Source organism: Leopardus geoffroyi, chromosome A2 (genome assembly GCF_018350155.1).
Source record: "Leopardus geoffroyi isolate Oge1 chromosome A2, O.geoffroyi_Oge1_pat1.0, whole genome shotgun sequence".
NCBI classification, from domain to species: domain Eukaryota; kingdom Metazoa; phylum Chordata; class Mammalia; order Carnivora; family Felidae; genus Leopardus; species Leopardus geoffroyi.
In genome coordinates this window covers 139,881,980-139,906,767 of record NC_059331.1, presented here as the reverse complement: position 1 = coordinate 139,906,767, position 24,788 = coordinate 139,881,980, and the positions used below count along the sequence as shown (strand labels likewise).

The following is a 24,788-nucleotide window of genomic DNA, read 5'->3' as shown; positions in this document are numbered from 1 at the left end:
GGGGGAGACTTACCATGTTTTGACCATCAGGAAGCATAACTACCAGCTGGGCATTATGGTCCCATATCATCCGCCAGAAATCCTTGATGGTATGAAGAAGAGGATGCTGGGTGATGATGAATTCATTGCTCTGATAGTAACCCTACAAAAGCAAACAGAAGATACAAAGAGCCCTGGCATATGACTTTAAACGCTCAAAATAAGTTAATGGGCCTTAAGTCAAGGCAGTCTTTTTGCTTTTAGATTGCATCTGTAAATCACAAGGTGATTATTTTAGTTGCTGTTTAGAGGGCACTTTCCATACACCAGGCACGGGAGTAGCATTTTCTTTCTTTTTTAAAAAACTTATTTATTTATTTATTTATTTATTTATGAGAGAGAGAGAGAGAGAGAGAGAGAGAGCGTGAGTGAGGGAGAGAGAGGGAGAGAGAGTGCGGAGGCTGGAGTGGGGTTCGAGCTCACCTGAAGTGGGGCTAGAGCTCACAAACTGTGAGATCATGACCCAAGCTGAAGTTGGATGCTTAACCAATTGAGCCACCCAGGTGCCCCAGGAGTAGCCTCTTCTTCCCCTTAAGTCTCTCATGTCTCACGGAAGTACTATGCGATAGGAACTGTGATCCCCATTTTGTAGGTGGTTAAACTGAGGCTTAAGAAGTTAAGTGTTGTGGGGCACCTGGGTGGCTCAGTTGGTTAAGTGTCTGACTCTTGATTTAGGCTCAGGTCATGATCTCACAGTTTGTGGGATCGAGCCCCCTTTTGGGCACTGTGCTGGCAGTGCAGAGACTGCTTGGGATTCTCTTTCTCCCTCATTCTCTACCCCTCCCCCTCTTATTCTCTCTCTTTCTCTCTCATTCTCTCTCTCTCTCAAAATAAATAAATAAACTTTAAAAAAACATTAAAATCCAAAAAGTGTTGTGCCCAAGTCTACACAGCTATCATCTCTAGGAGCAGACTTCCCAAAATGGCATGTGGACCATGTCTCCTACACTGGATAGAATGGACATTCAGAGGAGATTTTATATTTCTCACTTTCTGTAAGTCCCAATGGCAAAGTGTTAAATTCGCACCCACTGACAACAGAACACCCTTGGTGTGCAGACACCCTGGCTCCCTCTACCAGGGAGGAATCAGAGAGGCACCTTGCAGATTTTGCTGCAGAAACCCAGAAGCTGGGTCCTCTGGATTGGTCACGATTTCCATGGTGTTGCTTATTAAAATCATGGCTCGTTTATCCTCCTCTGCTCTGGGGTCTCTCAGATCCTGTTCCTACTCCCCACAGGCTCATGGGAAGTGCAGCATGTATTTAGATGCTACCACAACACATCTCCCTGTTTCCTGCATGGATATCTTGCAATATTTTCTTTGCTGAATAAATGAAACAGTGATTTTGGCATGGGAATTACCACCTTTTCATGTGAAGCCAGGCTCTATGATTGATAGACCTGAAATGGAAACGAGGGCCACGCAATGGCTACCCAAAAACACTCTCCCCTTTCTCACAGAAGATCTAAACACAGAAGGAGAAGATTATGTCTTTAGAAATCCGGGTCTCTAAATGAGCCCAGTCCACAGGGTGAACACTGTGTTGCAAACCTGGAGTAGTAAAGTCAGTGAGATGGGCTTTCCAGAATCTGGAATGTCCTGGATCTGTTCAGGGTAAATGCAATGGAGCCTCTTAGTTGGCCCAGTGTATATTGTGTATCTTCTCATAAGTCCTGAATGGTAAGTTTGGTTCCTGCATTTATTTACTAATTTGTCTAGCTTGAGGGATCTCCAGTCCCAGCACACATCAAAACATCAAGGGATGTTGTTATTCTCTTTGCTGCTTGGGGGTTGTGGTCTGCAGTCATTCGATTAGATCTACCCACCAGCGGTGCCACAGCCACTGCTTCAGGAAGCCCGTTTTGGTTTTGGTTCTGGAAGCACAAACTGGTAGGTAGTTTCTCCAGTGACTTCTCGACTTACCATGATATAGGAGGCATTGATGTAGTCTGTGCCTTCCCCACTCAGAGATGAAATGCCAACCCTTGATCTCTCCACTGGAACACAAAACACTCATCATGAACCACCATGCTCACAGCTCTATACCCTTCCCTCCACCCCCACATTGTAAAACACAGCTGCATGTCCCAAGTTGAGTGACTTTGATCTGTAAGCTAGTTTTTCTATGTATTTCGCATTTTTTAGATGGACTTCAGGATTTAAGAGTCCTTTTTAACAAGTAAATTATCAGGCATAATTAGAAAAATACTGAGTGAATTCATTCATTCCAAGATGTACAAATATTATTTTTTTTTTTATGATTCAACATAACCTACCAGGGATGATGGAAGATGTTCTGTTCTTTTCCCTGTTACAGTGCTTTAGGGCTGTAGAATAGTCACTCTGTTGTATATTCGATTGACTCAGGAGCTGAGAAAGGGAGTCAGAAAAATATAGATTATTTCATTTAAGTCATTCAAGTACTCAAACATACACACACACACACACACACACACACACGACCCAACCAAGAAATCAAGATAAGATACTGAATATACATATATCTGACTTGTTTTCCAAAAATTCCTTGACCTAACTCCCTGGCACATCTGTGTTCTACACCAGGGAAGTTCGAAGAGAATGCCCTTTAGTTTGACATTCAGCACTGGCAGGATCTTCCCTAGGGTTTCCCTCATAAGCATACGCTATGTCCTCCACTTACATTTCATGGTGCAGTTGGGGTAAATTGCATGATATGTGTATGTGTGTGTGTACATATTTATGTATATGGTTGGATTTCATTCATTTTTTTAGTACTGCATTACATGAATAATCTATTTGTTATTTATCTATTCCCCCAACTAGTGAATGTTAGGATTATTTCTAATATTTTGCTTTTCTAAACTTTGTAGCAATGACTCTCTCTTGTATATTACTTAATGCATACACATGGAATTAGGAGTCATCAACATTATTTGTTGACAGTCTGATAGAAGTGATAAACCATGCTTTTGATTTGCATTTCCCTGATTACTGTGTGATTGTGAATTTTAGCATTCATTAGCCATTTAAATTTCTTTTTTTGATGATTGCCTTTTTATATTTATACTTCACTGTCATTTATTAATTTTTAGGGGGCTTGATGTCTTGAATTTAAGTCTATAATCTGTTTAAAAATTTGCTAATGTCTTTGTTGTCTTTAATCACACGGACATTTATAGCCAATTAATTAATTTTTTCTTTAAGATTTCTGCCAATTATGTTTTTAAGAAGTCCTTTTCTACACTGATGCCTTCAAAATATACATTGCTAACATTTTCTTGTAATAGTTATAGAACCTTGCTTTCACCTTTAAGTACCTAATCCATCTTGAATAATTTTAGTGTTTAAGGTGTGTTAAGAACCCAGTTTTACTTGTTTCCACATGGAAATTGTCCCAATATCACTTAATGGTTAGTCTGTCCTCCCCTCACTGATTTGTCATATCTATCATATAACCATTTCCACAAAGACATGGTTCCTCTAGCTGATTTGCCTGTTTTTCAGCGTTAATTATCATATCTGTATAAGTCTTCTATATACTGTCCAACACATTTCTATTTTGTTCTTTATTTTTAGTAGTGCTTTGGATGTCTTTGTTCTTTACTTCTCCAAATGTTAATTTTAAGTTCAGTTCTTAATTTACCATGAAAATCCTGCTGGGAATTTGATTAGTACCACACTGATTTTTATACTTAATTTTGGAGAATCGACATCTTCAGAATATTTCCATTCATGAAAATTGTATCTATATTTGTTGGGTCTAATTCTAGGCTCTTCAATTCAATTTTATAATTTTTTCTCTATGCATTCATTGTACCTTTTGTTAAGTTTATTTCTGAGACCCTGGAGTTTTTGTTTCTGTTTATTGTTGAACTCCCTTTTTCTTTTAATATCTCTTCTAACAACTCACAGCTAATGAGTTACGACGCTATTGATTTTTATATATACTTGTTGAACTGTAATAAGAGTTGAGTTCTAATAAGAGATATCTTATTTTGTTTCTCTTGATCTTCTATATAGGCAAGTGTGTATCATCTACACATTCTTTTCTATTTCTAAACATTTTTTTTTGTTTGACTCGATTTCCAGTACAGTGTTGACTAACAGTGTCAACAGTTGGCATTTCTTGTTTTTTCTTAAACCTACTATGAAAATTTCCAAGTTAAAATTTTGTATATGACATTTATAATGTAGCCTAAGATGAAGAAAGCTTCCCTCTAGTTTTAATTTACTGATAGTTTTTGTTATGAATAGTACTGAATTTTATTTACTGCCTTTTCTACATCTTTTGAGAGGGCCATACAATTCTCATAACTATATCTGTTCATATTTTCTACTGTTAAATCATCACTAGAACAAACTCTGTGAATCCTAATTGGTCACAATATTTTTTTTAAAAACCATGCCGCTGGATTTGAGTTGCTGCTATTTTAAACAGGATTTCAGTGTTTAAGTTCATAAGTGAAACTGGTCTGTATATTTCTTTACTTGTACTCTCCTTATACAGTTTTGGTAGCAAAGTTACACTTGCTAAAACGGTAAAATAGTTGGGTTTGCTTTCTACCTAGATATTTTATCACAGAGTTTGGAATTTTCTGTTCCTTAGAAGTTTGGTAATTCTTCCAGTTCTGATTTTATTTTGGAGGTGAGATTTCTGGCAACTGATACAATTTATTTAATGGTTCTTGGTCTAGTTGGATTTTGCATTTCTCTGTGAGTGTATTTTGCTTACTTTTTCTTAAAAAATATTTCTTTCAGGGCGTCTGGGTGGCTTAGTCATTTAGCATCCAACTCTTGATTTTGGCTCAGGTCATGGTCTCATGGTTCTTAAGTCTGAGCCTTGTGTCAGGCTCTGTGCTGACTGCATGGAACTTGCTCTGTCTCCCTCTCTCTCTGCCTCTCCCCTGCTTATGTGCTCTCTCTCTCTCTCTCTCTCTCTCAAAAATTAATAAATATTTAAAAATATTTTCTTTCCTGTAGGATTTCAAATGTACTGTCACAAATATGTTCACAGTATGCTTTTTAAGTTTAGAAAAACAGTTCTAAAATATTTATAAATATATCCCTATTTTTCACCTTAATATTTATTAGTGCAAAGCCTCTCCTTTTCTTACCAATCTGGCCACAGGTTTATTTGTCTTATTAGTCTTTGATAGAACCTGCATTTGGTTTTGTTTCATCTGTTTCTATTTAATCACTTTAACCATGTATTTAATTTAAGAAAGCTTTAACTTTCTGAAAATATTTCTGTCTCCCTCTTTGGGTGCACCATGCTTTTCTTCTAATTTTAACATAATATGCCTATTTCATTTGTTTTTATTTTTATTTATTCTCAAATGAATATATTTAAGATTATAAATTTCTTTCTAGATACAACTTCAGTTGTTTCCTACAAGCTGTGCTATGGAGTCCTTCTGTTGACCTTTAATTCTAAAGATTTTATAATTTCCTCTTTCATATTATCAATTATGTAAAAGAGAATTTTTATTGTTCAAATATTGGGATATTTTTAGGGCCAAGTTTTCATTTCAACTTCCAATTTTCATGTATTAGATTCTGAGAATATGGTTAGTACTGTATAGATTCTTTGAAATTAACTCTTCCCCCTCCATTGGATATTTAACATCTTTATCCTAGAATGTGTGTACAAACACGCACACACACCCCATGCCCACGTACACACACCCCATGCCCACGAACACGCGCACGCACACACACACACCCCGTGCCCACGCGCACACACCCCATGCCCACGCACACGCGCACACACACACACACACCCCGTGCCCACGCGCACACACCCCATGCCCACGCACACGCGCACACACACACACACACCCCGTGCCCACGCGCACACACCCCATGCCCACGCGCGCGCGCACACACACACACACACACACACACACACACACACCACACACTCACCTCCTGTGTCACAGAGGGAATAGAAGCCAGAGTATCCCTTCAGTCTGCAGCCTTGGAGCCCACACACTTACTGCTATACACACCCACTTAGGTGTCCCTGCGTTTGGCCCCTAATTCCTCTTTGCCTCTTCTCAGGATTTCCTCTCCCTCTAAAAGTCTGTTCTCTCCTCCCTCTCCCCACCACTCCCACCATACATCTCTTTTCATTAATGTCTTTTAAATAAACTATTTTTTAAGTGTTTATTTTTGAGAGAGAGAGAGAGAGAGAGAGAAAGAGAGAGGGAGAGAGGGAGAACATGTACAAGTGGGAGAGGGACAGAAAGAGAGGGAGAGAGAATCCCAAGCAGGCCCCTCGCTGTCAGTGCAGAGCCTGATGCTGGGTTCACATTCACTGGGAGATCGTGACCTGCGCCGAAATCAAGAGTTGGACGCCCAACTGACTGAGCCATCCAGGAGCCCCTATTTATTTTTTTAAGTCAACTCTATTCCCAATATGGGGTTCGAACTCACAACCCAAGATCAAGAGTCACATGCTCTGCCAACGGAGCCAGCCAGGCACCTCACTTTTCATTAGTTTTTAAACAAACTCAGATGCCTCTCATTAAAACATAAAAAACAAAACAAACAAAAAAATTTACCAAAAAAAATTCTTACTTTCTAACTTCAAGTTTCCTTCTAGCTATCATTATCATTCTCTTCAGAGTCAAAAATCTTTAGAGTTATCTAATATGGTCTTTAATTCCTCACACACAATGTCTCCCTACCTTCCTAGAGTCTGGCTTCAGTGCTATCCTTCCCTGAAGTAGCTTTTATGGCTCAGTCCAATGGCATGCTCTGTCCTCATCACAACTGATTTGTCAATGGCATTTGCTGACCTTTGTCCATTTCCTCCTCGAAATGTCATTTCCTTCAGAGTCTATTATATCCCCACTGTGACCAATTTTCTCCTACACTCCAATGCTTACTTCTTCCCTTTCTTTTGCGGGCTGTCCATTCATTGGTTAGTTATAATTTTTCTTAAAAACCCCTTCCCAAGCTTTCTTGGCTGTCTTGTCGAATTCTAAGGCTTCACGTAACCATCTCTATGCTGATTGTTCCCAAATCCTTTCTCCAAGCTGGACATCTCCTTTGTGCTTCCCACTGAGTATTCAACTGCCCACTATGCCTGTTTACACTACACCTCCTGAGTTCCTAAAATTAGGTTGGCTCCGAACAAATCTCACCATCCCTTCCCCACCACACCCAACAAACATGCGCTTTTCAGTCTCAGTGAACAATATCTCATCCTCTGTGCTCAAGTTAGAATGCGGGTAGTTAATGCTTGTCTTTTTCTCTCCTCACTGCAATGTCCAATAAATCACCGAGTCCTCTATGCAACCCTTCACTATATCCTGTGCAATTCTTCCCTGAAGAGTTGCATCCTACAGCACCCGTTTCACCTGTGTGATGGCACTTTCCCCCTGTTTTGTAACTGTTTTCTTGCCTGTATATCTCACTAGCTCAAGAGCAAGTGTCACAAGGGCAGGACCTGGGTGTGATTTTTTGAAAAAAATCATGTTTGTATCCTACTATCAAACACAACAGGCCTGGTATGTGGCAGGTGCTTGATAAATATTTGTTTTCTTTTTAAAATGAGGTATGACTGACATACAACATTATGTTAATTTCAGGTATATGTCTCAATGATTTGATACCTGTATACATTGCAAAATAATCACCACAGTAAGTGGAGGTAACATCCCTCACCATACATAGTTATGAAATTTTTTTCTAATGACGAGAACTTTTAAGATCTACTCTCTTAGCAACTTTCAAATATGCAGTACAGTATTATTAACTATAGTCGCCATGCTGTAGATTATATCTCTATGCCTTATTTATTTTATAACTGGAAGTTAGTACATTTTGATCTTCTTCACCCATTTTGCCCACCCCCTACCCTCTGCCTCTGGCAACCATCAATCTATTCTCTGTATCTGTGATTTTTTTTTATTTCTTCATTTAAGTGATACCATATGGTATTTGTCTTTTTTTGTCTGACTTATTTCACTGAGTTATTTCTGGCTTACTTCACTTGCCATAATGCCCTTAAGGTCTATCCATGTTGTTGCAAATGGCAAGATTTGCCATTCTGTTTTATGGATGAACAATATTCCATTGAATATATATACTACATTTTCCCATCTATTCATCCATCAATGGACACTTAACTTGTTTCCATATCTTAGCTACTGTAAATAATGCTGCAATGGTCCTAAGAGTGCAGATATCTTTTTCAGTTAGTGTTTTCCTTTTCTGCAGATAGTCACAAATAAATGCCATATAATTTATCTCAAGGAATTGTTTCTACAGATAAACTTGAATGACTAATGTCTTACAGAACAGTGCACACACACACACACACACACACATAAACACACATACTTTTTTATCTCCCCGGTAGTGTGTTAACAGGAAACAGAATCAAATGTCTCCCCATTAAATAAGATTCTGGCCTCATAATTGATATTTCTATTTTGATCCTGGGTTATCCAGTGTAAGCCGTATCAATTCTTTTATGCAGTTGTGTAGGGGTAAGTCATACTTCAATGAAAATTATGTTGAAAATGGGTAATACTTATACATTTTTTAATTTAGAATAAAGCTATCCTAACAACTTAATGCTGATGTTTTATACTCCTTTATTATTCATTTGTAGAAGGCAAATTGCATACTTTTTCTTTCTCTAATGTGTTCTGTTTTTGCTCAGATGAGCTTTGCCGCATAAAAACACTTATGTCTTCCTGATGGCAGGTTCAAAGCGCAGCATTCACCCCAATCTTTCTCTTCTTCAAAAGTACAAATGGTGCTGAGACAACAGAAAATCAGAAGGAAGTCCTAGCGACTAACATCTTTTAAACTGTAGTGTGGGGGAGAAGAGGAAAAACAACACTCTGCAATCTCAAGATTTGTCAACTCTACTAGGTTTTTCCAGGGTCTCAAATTCTTCCTAGATATTCCTCCTTCAGAAATTGGCCCTGTTTCTCTAGGAATCCTGGGAAATAAGAGGTTAGTATAGGAATAAGGTGGAGCAAATGACCAGCCTCCATCCTGTGGGAAAGTCAAAACTGTGCAAATCCCCCTTAAACAGCTAGAAGGTCCAGTAACAACTGTTTTCTGAATTCTTTGCTGGCTGATTTCTGGAAGTCAGAGAACTAGGATTGTAGAAGGTATGATATTGAACAAAACATACTCCCTGCTCTAGCTCACTGCTTCATGACAAGGTGGGTGGGAGGAACTGGGGTTGAAGAGCTATTGTTCTGGTGTGGCCTCTTCTCTAGTCCAGGGGCTTCAAGTGAGACAGATTTTTCCAAAGAATAGCATGAACAGCCTGAGCCGGAGCACTCCTTGTTAAGTGGTCTGGTTCTTTCGAAAGAAAAAGAGCACTTACGAAGTTTGTATGATGAGGTCTGCCTGTCCCTTCTGTTATGCTCTGTGCCCTCCTTCTTGGACCAAGTTTACACTTGTAAATGTTAATCTAGAGTTCCTGAGAACTTTTCTTCTTGCTCTCAAAATTAAGATTCTCCTTGAAACTTGCCACGTGGCTTTGCCGCCCACTCTAAAGAATAATACACAGCCACTGTGCCAACCGTGCTCTGAACCCGTCCACATGGCCTTGTCAACTCAGACAAAAAGATGCAGGGACACTGAATTGCGTGGTATCGTCTAAGAGGACTCACCTTGAATTGTTTCTCTAGCTTCGTTTTGCCTGTTGGTCCAGGAATGAGGAGCGCATTGACATAGGCATGAATGTGGCTGTCTGGCACCTCAGTCTCTTTACTAAGTATGGCCTCAACCAAAGCATCATGAATGAAAACATACTGTTCCTGGCAAAACAGTGACAATGAGCAACATTACTTCAGGTTTTCTTTACGTGTACCTAAATACAAAAATAATTTTTTTCCCTGACAGACAAAAAAAGTTTTACACATGGTGGGAATGGACCCACAAAAGATTGCTTACTCGTCCTGCGGGAAATCAGACGTAGGAGAGGAGGCAGTCAAGAGAGAACACGACTCTTCTCGTCCCTCCTGTTACTTCTGATGTATTGACATTTGTGGGAAGGAGGCAAAGCAATGCTCTCTCTGCCCTTCCTTCAAACCTGTGACCCTCCTCCATATTTTGCATGAGGACTTTCCTGACGTTTATACTCCTCCTGGGTCTTCTTCTGCTGTCCATTCCCATTCTCCTTTCAGCAGTCATATGTAACTTAGCACAATTTTAGGTACAGTTTTGTCTTCTGTTTCCTGTATGCAACTCTTTCTTGGTCTAATCTGACTAGTGTGTCATTTCCTTCATGGAGTGAAGTTTGGCTTAGTTTGATTTTTGCCCACAGGGCAATTTACCTTTGATTGCTCTCGAGCTGCCATCCATAGTTTCCAACTTCAATTCATTTTTATTTTGAAATAGGGGAAAATATACAGATATGCAGACTTTGTCCTGTGTCATGTAAACTATCTATGATAAACTATATGGACTTAAAAAAGGCTATCATTTGAGCAGAATTCATACTTTTAAAATATGAAAATAAAAAAAATTATGACAATGAATGCATTTATTCACTCTACGCAGGAAAAACTTGAGGTGTTTGCTAGCAGGGATGGGCACTGCCTGATCCGCTTCTTTTCTTTTCTTTTTTTTTTTTAATCTTCTCCGCCATCAGTGTCATTCCAAAGATATTCCCTATTTGGTCACAAAACAGACAAAATGTACCTGGTCCACCTATGACATACAATGCCATTATCTGGTGTTATGGCTTGAATTGTGTCCCCCCAAAAAGATATGTCGAAGCCCTAACCCCCCAGTACCTCAGAAGGTGACTGTATTTGTAAATAAGGTCATCGTAGATGTAATTAGTTACGATGAGGTAGTGACTGTTGTTCTTCCAAGAAAAGGAAATTTGGACACAGAGACAGAAAAGCCAGCCATGTGAAGATGGAGGTAGATATCGAAGTAAGGCTGCTTCATCCAAGCAACACACGGGCTACCAGAAACTCAGACAAGGGAAGGTCCTCCCCTAGAAGTTCTGGAGGAAGCATGGCCCTGCGAACACCTTGACTCTGGGCTTTTATCCTCCAGAAGTATGAGGCATTGAGGTTCTATTTTTTAAGCCAGCCAGTTGGTAGCACTTTAATATGGGAGCCCTATGAGACTCATCAACCTGGTAAAACAAGGTCAGGTCCATCCAACTTTAGCATTTTAGGGACATTTCCAACCCTCAGATAAATCAAAGTATCCTTTTTGGTGGGGGAGGGGGAGAGCAACAGGAACAGAAAGTATCCTTTTTTCTCATACCTCAGTTTGCACCAAATAATTTCTTTGTGAACGAATGTGTTTTAAGAAGCCGAATATGTTGACAGTTCCTTCCTGTTGAATTTGCTGCAACATACTGTCTAGCACAATGTATGTGCCTGTTCTCCCAACTCCAGCACTGAAGAGAGCACAAAAAAGAACCATTTCAATGTCAAGCGCGAAACATAATTTGAAGATAGGTCACTCCTGGCTGTCTTGCAAATTAAAATAATTTTCTTCCCCAAGCCACTGAGCCACATAATAAACAGTTCAGCAATCCAAAAGGGTAAACAGTTTAGTCGTTAAGCATGATGCTTCAAAGGACAAGTAGTTTACTTTTTATTTTTGGCCGTAGGTCGAACTGTAAAATAACCTATTTCTGTTGGAGATTATTTATTTATTTACTTAGAGATTTTTTTAATTTTCAATAATTATATTTATTCCTCATTTATATATTATACAATGAAAACATTATGTATCAGAGCATAGCAACTAGACATTTAATCTGAGAAAACTGAAAGCATCAGCTTCACCCAACCCTGAAAATAAAAGGTCTTGGGGTCTGTATTGCCAGGTAGACATGTTTGTAAAGGTTTTCATATTAATCAGAAAAAGAATTTGATAAGGCTTTCTGCTGAAAATACCATTTCAGCGAGATCGTGAGGACTAAAGCATAACTTCAGTCATTTCTAAAGGGCCATTATCTATGGACTTCTTCAAAGCCTCTACAGGAGGGACAGAATTCATAGGCAGGGATTCTTTTCAAATGCTGCGACAAGTAGAAAGAACTAGAGTGGAAAATTAGCACCTGCTCTGTACAATACCCTGGTCCTTCTCCATTTGCTAAGAAACAATCCCTGACCTTCAGAGCTCTTTTTCTTGCATTTTCCTGTTTCTCTCAGCTTATCATCAGGCTAACAGATGAAAAAACTCAAGATAAGTCTCTCAAACTTTGTCTGAGGGTAAGTCCTGAGATAGGTAATTAGAATGTGTCAGATAAGCTGTATATCAAAGGAAAACACTTGCTTCGGTAAGAGCACAGACACTGCTTTGAGAAAAACACCGTAGACAGAAATCAATTTGATTTGTGTGGTCATAAAGTTTGGCACAGATTCAGCACTCAGTAAATGTTAACTGTTAATTTTATTTTAACTGAAAAATATTAGATTAAAATCTCTGACATATTTTTTTCTCTTTCTTCAAAATACCATTCTTCCTATTCATCAACATAGTCTTGGAAATAAAGTAATTGGGTAACGATGGGTTGATAATCCCTTGCTATGACATAGTAGATAGAAATTGAGAAAATGAGAAAAAGAATTTTGATCCGAAATGATTTAAAAGCAACATAAAAGTATTTTGCCAAATTCTTCGCCCTCTATGAGCTTTGGTTTCTCTAATATAAACCTGACATAATAACTCTACAATAGACTGCTAACTCCTAAGAACAGTGGTTATGTGTCAAGCACTTCTTTTTCAAGTTCATTTCTTTTGGGGGGGGGGGAGAAGATGAGTGGGGGAGGGGCAGAGAGATGGGAGACACAAGATCTGAAGCAGGCTCTGCACTGACAACAGTGAGCCCCATGCAGGGCTCGAACTCACGAACCGTGAGATCATGACCTGAGCCAAAGTCAGATGCTTAACTGACTGAGCCACCCAGGCGCCCCAAGTCTTAAGCACTCTTATCCCGTGACATTATGTTGTAACAAATGTTTAATGACAAAACGCTGTTCCTCCTGCCTCACACATTTAATAAGTTAAAAGTCCAATTCAACAAATAGAATAATAAACATCATAAAAATACCTGGTGCTTTGAAATATTTAGCAATCAGAATCTGAGTCTGGTGCACTCACTCCCCCGTGATCAATACTTTTGAAAATGGGCACGTAGTTTCATTCCCCTTACTTCGTGAAAGCATTCCAATTTGGCAAGACCTTTGTTCCACGGCTTCCCTTTCTGTCAGCAGAAGCCATTCTGTGGGTTTAGAAACGCACCCCTGAGACTCACCTGCAGTGGACAACAACAGGCCCCACCGCGTGGCGCTTGGCGTGGGACGCCTTTCTCACAAAGGCCAGCACTGGCAGCGAGTACTCTGGCACTCCCATGTCAGGCCACTGCGTGTAGTGGTACTGTGTCACCACACGCCCATTGGGTCTTCCTTTCTGGGAGCCCTGGAAGAGTTCAGACAGCTTGTAACAGGAACACACACGAATGTGCACGCATAGAAACACACATGCACACACATGGGTCCTTAAATATCAACTTGATTTTGGTGGTATATAAAGAGGCAAAAAAAAAAAAAAATAATACATCGTCATTTGTGACGGTTAATTTTATGTGTTAACTTGGCTAGGTTATGGTAGTCAGTAGTTTGGTCAAACACCAGCCACAGCAGATGTTCCTGTCAAGGTTTGTGTTTTTTTCCAAGACATTTTTTTTTCAAGACTTTTAAAAAATAATCTCTACACCTATCATGGGGCTCGAACTCACAACCCCGAGATCAAGACCTGTATACTCCGCCAACTGAGCCAGCCAGGTGCCTCCCCGTTGTCAAGGTATTTTTTAGGAGTGATTGACATTTAAATTAGTAGACTTCAAGTAAAGCAGATCACAGTCCCTGATGTGAGTACACCCCATCCAATTAACTGAAGGCCTTAAGAACAAAGAATGAGGTTTCCTGAAGAAGGAGGAATTCTCCTTGAGACTAAAATATAAAAACCTTGCCTGAATTTCTGGCATGGAGTCTATTGCTTAAAAAGTCTCTCTCTCTCTCTCACGCACACACACATTTTTCTGGAGAACCCTGATTAATGTATCACTGTTTTTTTCTTCCCCTAAAATTTTGATCTCCCTTATTTCTGGTTGCATGTGCAGGTATCACATGGGGAAGGAAGTTTCCCTTGTGCATCAAATCCACTGCAGCCACTGGCACCATGACCAATCTGGCTCCAAAGCCTTGGCTGGCATTTAGAGATTTAGCAGAAACCTTTGGGAATGAGGTGTGGTTATGATAAGAACTCTCAATGCCTTTAGTTATATATAGAGAGAGTTTTAGCCTCCCTTGAGTTGTGCCATCCACGCACTTAAAAAAAGACCAGATGTATCACTCAATTGATGATGACCTTCATTTGTGGACTCACCTTTTTTATCTTTGTGTTTCTCACAGTAAAACTCCTCACAGTATAATAGGAAAGCATTTGCACACTCTTCTGAGTGACCAGAAAGCTCCCGTACTCTTCACTGCCATCGGCAGGCCAATACTGGTCACATTTTCTCTGCAAAAGAGAAAGTAAAATGCTCAATATAAGTGTTACCCCTGAAATCTGGAGAGGTCTGGCACTGGGACAGGAACGGGCTTCCTGGTTCTTTCAAACATTTCCTTTTCTATGTGATGGGGGAGTAGTTTTGGAGGAGACCAGGGACAAAATTACAGAGCTGAGAAACTTGAGATGATCTGGTCCAAACTTCCCCCTTTCAGATGAAGAAATAGAGACCAGATGAACTGAGTCACTACAAAGTCGGGGTTAGAATCCAGCTCCTGTGAATTAAAATCTGTTTTGCTCTACATTGCTTTGCAATGAGCCCCAATTACTTTTTTTTTCACAGTATGAAGAATGCATTTAAGTAGCAGATAGCTTGATTTATAGTGAAACTTTAATTACAAATGTTAAACTCCCCGTTAGCCGTCAAACTTTAACTAGAGAGGAATCCTGATCAGCCTTCATAACCTCACCTGCTTCCTAATGCCGAGCCCATTAAAAGCAACTTAAAGCACTTCTGATTACCATTGTGGGGATGAGATCACAGATTACCTACATACCCTTCCTTTCTCCACCAGGTTTGTTATCATGACGATAACTTCCACGTTATGCTCCCATATCATTCTCCAGAAATCTTCAGCTGTGGATTTCAGTGGGCCTTGGGCAGCAATGTAAGCTTTTGGTCTGTTGTAACCCTGAAGAAACAAATTACAAACATTTTTTACTAAATTGCTCTTTTTATGCCATTTTATTGTGCAATATGTAAGTTTTTAAGGTCAGCATATTTTTTTCCTATAAGAGAAGAACCATAAAAAGTAATCTTGCAATGCTGGAAAACTCGATAGTACTAGCAAAAATAATAATCATTTACCTACGATCTTTGTTAAAAAATATAGAAAGTTCTTTGTGCCTTGGCACAGACACTATTCTCTGCACCTTTAGTCCAAGTACATTTAATCTAAATTAATCTAATCTATTTACTATGCTGGTCTTGAATTGTGTGTATACTGCTTTGAAATGCATACCGGGCATTGGGCTCAGCTGTCTACAGCAGTCAGGAAGCCTCTGGTTGTCTCCCTATCCTCTCCTTGGCGGTACTAAGCAATGCTAATAACTAATAGCTATCCTTCACTGAGCACCCACTGTTACCTGAGACGGTTTATGAACATGAACCTGCATCCTTAATCTGCATGCATAATGGAAGCGTCATCCTTGATCTGGAGATGAGGAGCTCAGGGGCATTAAGTGGCTTTCCAAGCTTTCATGGCTACCCAGTGACAGGACTGGGACTCAAAACCAGTTCGAACTCCAAAGCCCACATTGGATCTGCCGTACACATTGCCTCCTCCGGAAGCATGAAGCGCTGCCTCTAACAAAGACACCCTGTATTTTGGGGTGCTCACTTCTTTGAATTAACTGTTCCACACAGCATAAAGCCTGAAGGCAGCTAGACTGCAAGGTCAGTGTCAGGAAAGTAACTGAGCTCCTTTGACATTCAACTGACCACAGTGAAAACCCAGTAAATCAGCGGTCCCTGGAGATCGCTAATAAGCTCCACATAGCTGTGTATCCTGAGAAGTGCCAGAGATGATAAGGCTGATAACCAGCTTAGTAATCACATGTCTGCCTTTTAGCCAGGATTACCTTCAGAACTTCTCAGTCAGGATTTATTGATCACCTGCTCCTTACACAATATGGTGCTAGGAACTGTGGGACATTCAAAATAAGCACTAGTCCTGACCCTCACAGTTAAGGAGTTATAAACCTACCCAAATGTCAAATGTGTATGTATATATGTGTACATGTACATATATATATATATACACACACATATACATATATATACACACATATACACATATATACACACACATATACATGTATATACATATATATATATACACATATACATGTACATACATATATATATATATATTCTACCTTGAACGTGCATTCCCAGCCTGAATTACCTCTCTCACCTATGAGAGAAAGCACGTATAAGGCTTGAACGTTATTCAATCTGAAATCCTTTAGCTGTGGGATGTCCTACTGCTGATTTGTATTGTTTATTACCTGTCAGATAACATGTATTGAGCACTAGTATAAGTACAGCACAGTGGTGTAATAAATTCATGGTCTAATATAATCTCCATAAACGTCCCAATGGAAGCATGCTTACATCAACATAATTGGCATTGATGTAATCAGTCAGTTTGCCATCTTTCTCAGCAAGTTGTGCAAGCTTAACCCTACTATGATCATCTGTAATAAAAAAAAAAAGAAAATATTTCACTATAGCATGGATGAATTTTCAGCACAAAGGACATTTATGTTTACATAATGGTACATCAAATACAATTAAAATCAATGCAAATATAATTTACTTTCAGTAGGTTTTACGGATTACAGAGGTGACAAATATAACAAGCGCTTCTGCTTTCAACAAGGTTTCTAATGCAGATGATGAGAACAGACATATAGAAAGAATATGTTCAGGCGTCAAGTGTGGTGCAAAGTATGAGGGGGGCACTTGAAGACAGAGATTGTGTTAGTTTGGGATGATAATAAACGTTTTCATAATGGTTGGAATGCGACATTGGCATCTTAGATGGTTTCCAAAGATGGATCTTGGGGCTGTGAACAGTCGACAGGGAGAGAAGAGTGTTGGGGTGTCTTAGAAAGCTAAGGAAGGAAGACAGCATGTACACTCTGAACTGGAGGCTGGTGGAGGAAGAGAAGGTAGACAGAGAAGGAGAAGGGACTTAGGAAGTTTCTTTGAATGGTTAGAGCAAACAGCTCTTTCAAGGGGACAACCTCAAAGACCTGCTAGTGCACAGCCAGGCAGGAGAATGGCTGCCCGAGAACAGGGCGCATGGGTCTCACACTGTCTATTTAAAGGGGGTGAAAACTATGGTAACTTATACATGGTGTACTAAGGCAATTAAGATATGTTGAAATGAGGAGGTTGAGATTACCTTCGGATCTACAGGGAGATTATATGTACTTGGAGGAGCGATATAATTAGAAAGCAAAGTGTTACTAGCAGGAAAATTGGTAGTTTCACAGGGCAGAATTTATTTATTCTTTTCAAGGATGAAGAAGTGAATACAGTCCAAACCGTGACAATTAGAGAGACATCCTGATTGTAATGCTTCTGTGACAACAGCAGCTCACCAAGTGCAGGGAATGTATTACAGAAATAGATATATGTGGCAATGGAGAGATGGGCTTGGTGCCAGGCTGACCTGGTGTTTTTGTTTTTTGTATTTTGGTTCTAATACTTTCAGAGGGGTATTACTGGGCAAATTCTCTGGGTTGTTTTTCTTCAAGTCTACAATAGTATTTACAATAGTATTATTGTGCAGGATTATCTTAGGGATTAAATGAACTAATATATTTACAGAGCTAGGCATGATGAAGGTATACAACAAATGTTAGTCTCCATCCCCTTCTTAATTACCTGGTAGGTGCTTTCTATTTAGCTTGTAGAGGGAATCATTTGATAACTTCACCCTCTCCAAGAAGCAACTGAGTTTTTATGTGCAGCCAGGAGGGTTGCTTTGGTTGAGGGGGACAAACATGAAGCAGAACGTGCTACTAAATCCTTCTAATAAAAATCTGTGTGAGCCCTGTAGGAAGGAAGCAGCATCTGTCCAAACTATTTAAGAAAATGTGATAATTAGGGGTGCCTGGGTGGTTCAGTCAGTTAAGCGTCCGACTTCAGCTCAGGTCATGATCTTACAGTTTGTGGGTTTGGGCCCCGCATCCGGCTCTGTGCTGATAGCTCGGAGCCTGGAGCCTGCTTCGGATTCTGTGTCTCCCTCTCTCTGCCCGTCCCACACTTGTGCTCTCCCTCTGTCGCTCAAAAATAAAAAAAAATGTAAAAAAAATTTTTAAGAAACTGTGATAATTAAATGTTAGTATCTAAAATATATAAAGAACTGACACAACTCAATCCTCCTCCCCCCAAAATGAATAATCCAATTAAAAATGGGCAGAAGACATGAATAGACATTTTTCCAAAGACACAGAGACCCATGAAAAGATGTTCAACATCACTCATCACCAGGGAAATGCAAATCAAAACTACCATGAGATATCACCTCACACCTGTCAGAATGGCTAAACTCAACAGCACAAGAAACAACAGGTGTTGGCAAAATGTGGCGAGATGGGAACCCTTCTGTACTGTTGATGGGAATGCAAACTGGTGTGGCCACTATGGAAAACAGTATGGAGGTTCCTCAAAAAGTTAAAAATAGATGGGAATGCAAGCTGGTGCAGCCACTCTGGAAAACAGTATGGAGGTTCCTCAAAAAACTAAAAATAGAACTACTCTACGACCCAGCAATTGCACTACTAGGCATTTATCCACGGGATACAGGTGTGCTGTTTCAAAGGGACACATGCACCCCTATGTTTATAGCAGCACTATCAATAATAGCCAAAGTATGGAAAGAGCCCAAATGTCCATCGATGGATGAATGGAAAAGGAGGTGTGGTATATATATACAATGGAGTATTACTCAGCAATCAAAAAGAATGAAATCTTGCCATTTGCAACTACATGGAATTAGTAAGAGAAAGACAAAAATCATATGACTTCACTAATATGAGAACTTTAAGAGACAAAACAGATGAACATAAGGGAAGGGAAACAAAAATAATATAAAAATAGGGAGGGGACAAAACAGAAGAGACTCATAAATATGGAGAACAAACTGAGGGTTGCTGGAGGGGTTGTGGGAGGGGGGATGGGCTAAATGGTTAAGGGGCACTAAGGAATCTACTCCTGAAATCATTGTTGCACTATACGTTAACTAATTTAGATATAAATTTAACAAAATAAAAAATAAAAAATAAAAAATAAAACAAGTTAAAAAAAAAGCATAAAAACAAGTTAAAAATAGAAGTACCCTATGATCCAGCAAGAGCACTATTAGGTATTTACCCAAAGGATACAAAAACACTAATTCAAAGGGATACATGCACCCTGATGTTCAAGGCAGCATTATCTACTATAGTCAAATTATGGAAACAACCTAAGTGTCCACTGACTGATGAATGGATGAAGAAGGTATGATATATATACCATATATATATGCTGCCTTGAACATCAGGGTGCATGTATCCCTTTGAATTAGTGTTTTTGTGTGTATGTATACACACACACACAGATATATATATATATATATATATATATATATATATATATATATACACACACACACACACACACACACATACATTACACATACACACACACACACACACACACACACAGGAATATTACTCAGCCATAAAAAAAGAATGAAATCTTGCCATTTGCAATGACATGGACAGACGTAAAGTATTATGCTGAGTGAAATAAGTCAGTCAGAGAAAGGCAAATACCATATGATTTCACTCATATGTGAATGTAAGAAACACAACAAAGGAGCAAAGGGAGAGAAAGAGAGAGAGAGAGAGAGACAAACCAAGAAACAGATTCTTAACTACAGAGAACTGATGGTTACCAGAGGGGAGGTGAGCGGGTTGGGGGGGGGATGGGTGAAATAGGTGATGGGGATTAAGGAGAGCACTTGTGATGAGCACCAGGTGTTGTGTTCAAGTGTTGAATCACTCTATTGTACACCTGAAACTAATATTATGCTGTATGTTAACTAACTGGGATGTATATAAAAACTTCTTTAAAAGGGGAGTACGGTTTCATTGGCTTCCAGAAACTAGAAAAGAACTGGAATTTAAATAACCAAGCTGGTGTTCATAGGATTCAGGGAGACCCACTGAATATAAAAGGAAGGAGAAAAGGTATAATTTTCAGGGGATGGGATGTGGATGGATTTCAAGAGATGGAGGGGGAATATAAAGAAAATAAAAGGGAACATATGTAAACATGAGGTGCTGTAAGAAGATAGAAGGAAGACTGTAATTTCATAGGAAAAATAGGTAAATTTGCATTAAACAAAAGAGACAGCTAGTCATTGAGGAGAAAAAGAAAGAACAGAGAAGGAAATAAAGGGAAAGAAGGAATAAAAACAATCCAACTAGGGGCCCCTGGTGGTTCAGTTGGTTAAAACGTCCAAATTCGGCTCAGGTCATGATCTCGCAGTTCGTGAGTTCAAGCCCTGCGTCAGGCTCTGTGCTGACAGCTCAGAGCCTGGAGTCTGTTTTGGATTCTGTGTCTCCCTCTCTCTCTGCCCCTCCCCTACTAGCGTGTGCGCTCTCTCTCTGTCTCTCTCAAAAATAAATAAAACATTAAAAAAAAAAAAGAAACCAACTAGCCCTTTGTAGGACCCTGGGACGAATGGCAAGAAAGGGAGGAAAAGGGTAGAAGGAAAAATAAAATCTAAAGAAAATCTCATTTGATTAGTAAACTCACATAGAAGTAAACAGATCTTACGTGAAAATGGGAACAGGGAATATAAATAATGACAGACACTGTAAGAACAGATTTATAGCCCATCATGTCTGAAGAAAGGCCTGGATTAAAATTTCAGTTTGTTTTGTTTAAAAGGAACATATCATTGGGGTGCCTGGGTGGCTTAGTCGGTTAAGCGTCTGACTCTTGACTTCAGCTCAGGTCATGATCTCACGGTTCTTGAGTCTGAGCCCCACATCGGGCTCTGTGCTGCCCGTGCGCAGCCTGCTTGGGATTCTGTCTCCCTCTCTCTGCCCTTCCCCTGCTTGTGCTCTCTCTCTCTCTTGAAATAAATAAAAATAAACTTAAAATAAAGAAACCTATCACTAATTGCAGAATGTATTTTAGTCAGAGCAGTAGAATGCTATATACTGTCTAACAGAAGTCTTACTGCCTGATGCCAAAGCCCCTGACACAGCTCTACTGAGGTCTGCCGTCAGACTGCCGGACAGCGCTGAGTAGCACGAGAGTGACCATGATAATGTCAGGGCTGCATTAAGGAGATACTTACAGGCAACGATATTTATGTAGCGGTTCTTGTGCTTGTTGTCTGGGTGATTGGAGCTGTCTGCTGTGATACCTAAGTCCGCAGTACAGCCCTGCACCTCCTGTAAAGAAATTTATGTATAACATTTTAACACATATCCTTTCAAACAAAGTGCCTTCAAAATATAATGTAGAGGACAAAACAAATTAGTCTATCCCCCCCCAATTTTTTTTTACATGTTATAACTATTTCTTGACTAAAAGAAAATGCAGTGAAATAATGCCTTACCTGGTAAAACTCTTTCAGTGTCTAATGAGGGAATGAATGCCAAAAAAGTAAAGAAATCAAATTCCACAGCACACGACAAATGAGAAAAAAAAGCGTTCATATTAGGTTTACAATGGAAAACTATGATCATGCAATAAATACATTTGTCAAATAGCAACAAAACAGAATGTTTCAAACAGTTGCATGCAAATAGAAATTTCTAACAGTTTGGAACCTTAAAATTATGTAAAAGGAAAAAAATAACACTTTTAAAACGGTACGGTGGTATAATAATATGATGAATATAAAAAATGCAGATGAGAAAAACCATATATTTGATGGCACATTTTGTTGGATTAGTCAGATTTGCTAATATCCAAATAACATTTTATTTGACCACGATAGCACTATTTGAAACTCTGAATTAGTGACACACATATATATATACGTATTTTATTTATTTAGGGTAATTTTAAAGAGTAAATATCTTCCTATTTGGTGGTCTGCAACAGATTTAGCGTTGTCAGAACATTACAAATTCTTCTGAATTTTTTTATCACACATATTATATCATTTTGATGTTGATAGCATTACTTTCTACATATTTAATGAGTAGACTTCTTTTTAATTTAAACTTCCGTGGGTACAGAAAAATTATTTCTGCCAATTATCTTTTAAAATGAATTAAAATCCTTTCCAGAGATGTTTTCTATCTAAATACATTAGGCAGGAATTTATAATAATTTAGCATTAAGACAGTAAGATAAAACCTTTATAATTTTTGAGAAAGTATATAGCCCAAATGTGAATGTGACTCCTCAGCAAATGGCCCGGCCTCTGTCCAGATAACCCTTTAAGGCCTCTTCTACAGCAATACGGCAAGCCCTTCTCACTCTAGATTTACAAACAATTTCATGTTATGAACACTTAAAAGGCATAGTATTACCAGCTGTTAAACTAATTATTAAGTTAGTGAAACGTTTTCTTGAATCAGACTGTGAGATAAGAGCAATGGAATTAAGAATACACTTTTGAGTAAAAATGTGAGGCTATTTTATTAATTTAATTATGAGCTGCTTCATAATATTGAAAATTATCTTATGATTGTAAAAACTATGAATCTGCCTTTGTGCATATGTCAGCAGCAAGTTTTATTATAAATTATCTACTTTTCCTCGTGATTTTTAAAATTTGGAAAATTAGATCCTTGACCCAGTCTCCCTCTTTCAATTGCGATTTTGTTTCTGAGCCTGATAGTTTCTGTGAGTTAACAAGGCACCACCCACCCTCTAACCTCTATTACAGTAAGAAAAAATAATTTGATGTTTTAAATACATAATTCTTTATATTATTCCACTTTACTTGGTCATTACCCCACACCGCTATTTCAGTGTAGCTATGACTTAGATTTCTTTTAAAATTAAATGAATTGGCTTCTATTATTTTTAATTTAGTGAAAATATATCACATTTCACTTCTATTTCCCTTGATTTCTTAAAGCTTTCTAACCTACGGCATTTTCCTTCCCTAAATATATCTTGGTTGATGTGACTCCTGGGAAGCAGTTGCGGGGTGCAAGGGGAGAGTGGGACACTCTCTCATCAGGATCAGAGCTCAAAGTGCTTCAGAGGGGGAGGTCCATAGAGCACTTCCGGGTTGAGGGGGAGACAGAAAAGCAATGTGACACTTCTTAGAAGGGAGGGGCCAGAGGGAAGGCTGAAGATCCCTTGCTTTCTGGAATGGAAAATGTAGGTAGGCCACGGAGGCGCCTACGTGGTTCCATCTGTTAAGCATCTGACTCTTGTTTTTTGGCTCAGGTCATGATCTCACAGTTTGTGGGTTCAAGCCCCAAGTCAAGCTCTGTGCAGATAGTGCAGAGCCTGTTTGGGATACTCTCCCTGCCCTTTCCTCTCTCTCTTTCTCTCAAAATAAATAAATAAACTTAAAAAAATTTGTTTAAAGTATGTATGTATGTTTTAAAATCACGGACCTACGTTTGAAACCCAGCACTGCTATTTTTAGAAATTAATTACTTAAACTGAAGCATAATTAACATGTAATGCTATATTATTTTCAGGCGTACAGTACAACGATTCGACAATTCTACACATTACTTGGTGCTCATCACGGTGAGTGGTCTAGCCCTGCTAGTTATGACTTGTTAATTAACTTCTGTGGAAGTTGATTTCATCAGTAGTATGAATAGAAATAAAAACAAATAACTTCTAGAGCCGGGTGAAGACTAAATATAAAAGCATTTAGTACAAGGACTGGCATTATTAAGGAGTGCTGCATAACGGTAACTTTTATTTTTTTGTGGTTGTCATTGTTAACTCTGGGCTTACAGTACCCTGTTTTGAAAAATCTGCTTAACTGATGGTTCAGTGCGCCATGGTAAATTTGCAGCAAATTTCTCTGCCACTTCTAAATATGAGTGTTTTACGGAACATTGCTAGAAAAATTTTTACTGATTATGCAGTTCAAATGTTTTTTAGAAATGCATATTTTCTTAAGAAGATGGGACCTTCCCTTGTATAATATTTATTACTTGTATTATACCTTGTAAATGAAATGCTTCTGTACTTACAATGGTGGAAAACTAAGAGTTTATAAGTACTTTGCTTGAAAATCATGAAATTTAGTAGTTTAGTATAATTTGTATAATTTAGGAAATTAAAAAGAATCAGTGTTACTAATTCAGATTAAAAGAAGGATACTGGAATTCTGTACTTTATGGGAGAAAATTAAAAATTTTTTTTTCTACTAGTATGACTTGGTTTTTAAAATGGAAAACCAATTTTCTAAATTATATGGTAATCATAACACATCTCTTAAACACATAAGTGATTATGGAACTAGTATTCTTTCTAGAAGTGAAAATAGTTTCAGTGTTTTTAGGTCAAGAAATAGCCTACTGCTATTAAATTTACTATTTTTGTATTATTTCAAATAAGTTTATTAAAATCATACCTCAAATTCTTCAGTAAACCCACTACTTGCATGTAAGTCTGCAACATGCTTTGGAAAGTGCTTTATTGGAATCGCTCCAACATCATCTAAGTAAATAAAAAA

At 38.7% G+C, this 24,788-nt stretch overlaps 1 protein-coding gene across 5 annotated transcripts in view; it reads right to left on the bottom strand.

Moving 5' to 3' along the window:
- Window positions 1–24,788, bottom strand: part of PTPRZ1 (protein tyrosine phosphatase receptor type Z1) — a 183,089-nt gene that overhangs the window by 5,568 nt on the left and 152,733 nt on the right. For 3 of the 5 annotated variants that reach the window (XM_045495438.1, XM_045495440.1, XM_045495441.1), the window contains 12 exons: window positions 24,687–24,772; window positions 21,738–21,758; window positions 21,474–21,570; window positions 16,721–16,803; window positions 15,102–15,236; window positions 14,422–14,556; window positions 13,289–13,452; window positions 11,284–11,419; window positions 9,669–9,815; window positions 2,319–2,412; window positions 1,966–2,039; window positions 14–142 (listed from right to left, as the gene is read on the bottom strand). In XM_045495438.1, the coding sequence (XP_045351394.1) occupies window positions 14–142; window positions 1,966–2,039; window positions 2,319–2,412; window positions 9,669–9,815; window positions 11,284–11,419; window positions 13,289–13,452; window positions 14,422–14,556; window positions 15,102–15,236; window positions 16,721–16,803; window positions 21,474–21,570; window positions 21,738–21,758; window positions 24,687–24,772 (1,301 nt within the window). The remainder of the gene's footprint in view (window positions 1–13; window positions 143–1,965; window positions 2,040–2,318; window positions 2,413–9,668; window positions 9,816–11,283; window positions 11,420–13,288; window positions 13,453–14,421; window positions 14,557–15,101; window positions 15,237–16,720; window positions 16,804–21,473; window positions 21,571–21,737; window positions 21,759–24,686; window positions 24,773–24,788) is intronic. The other 2 variants (XM_045495439.1, XM_045495442.1) reach the window with 1 other exon arrangement.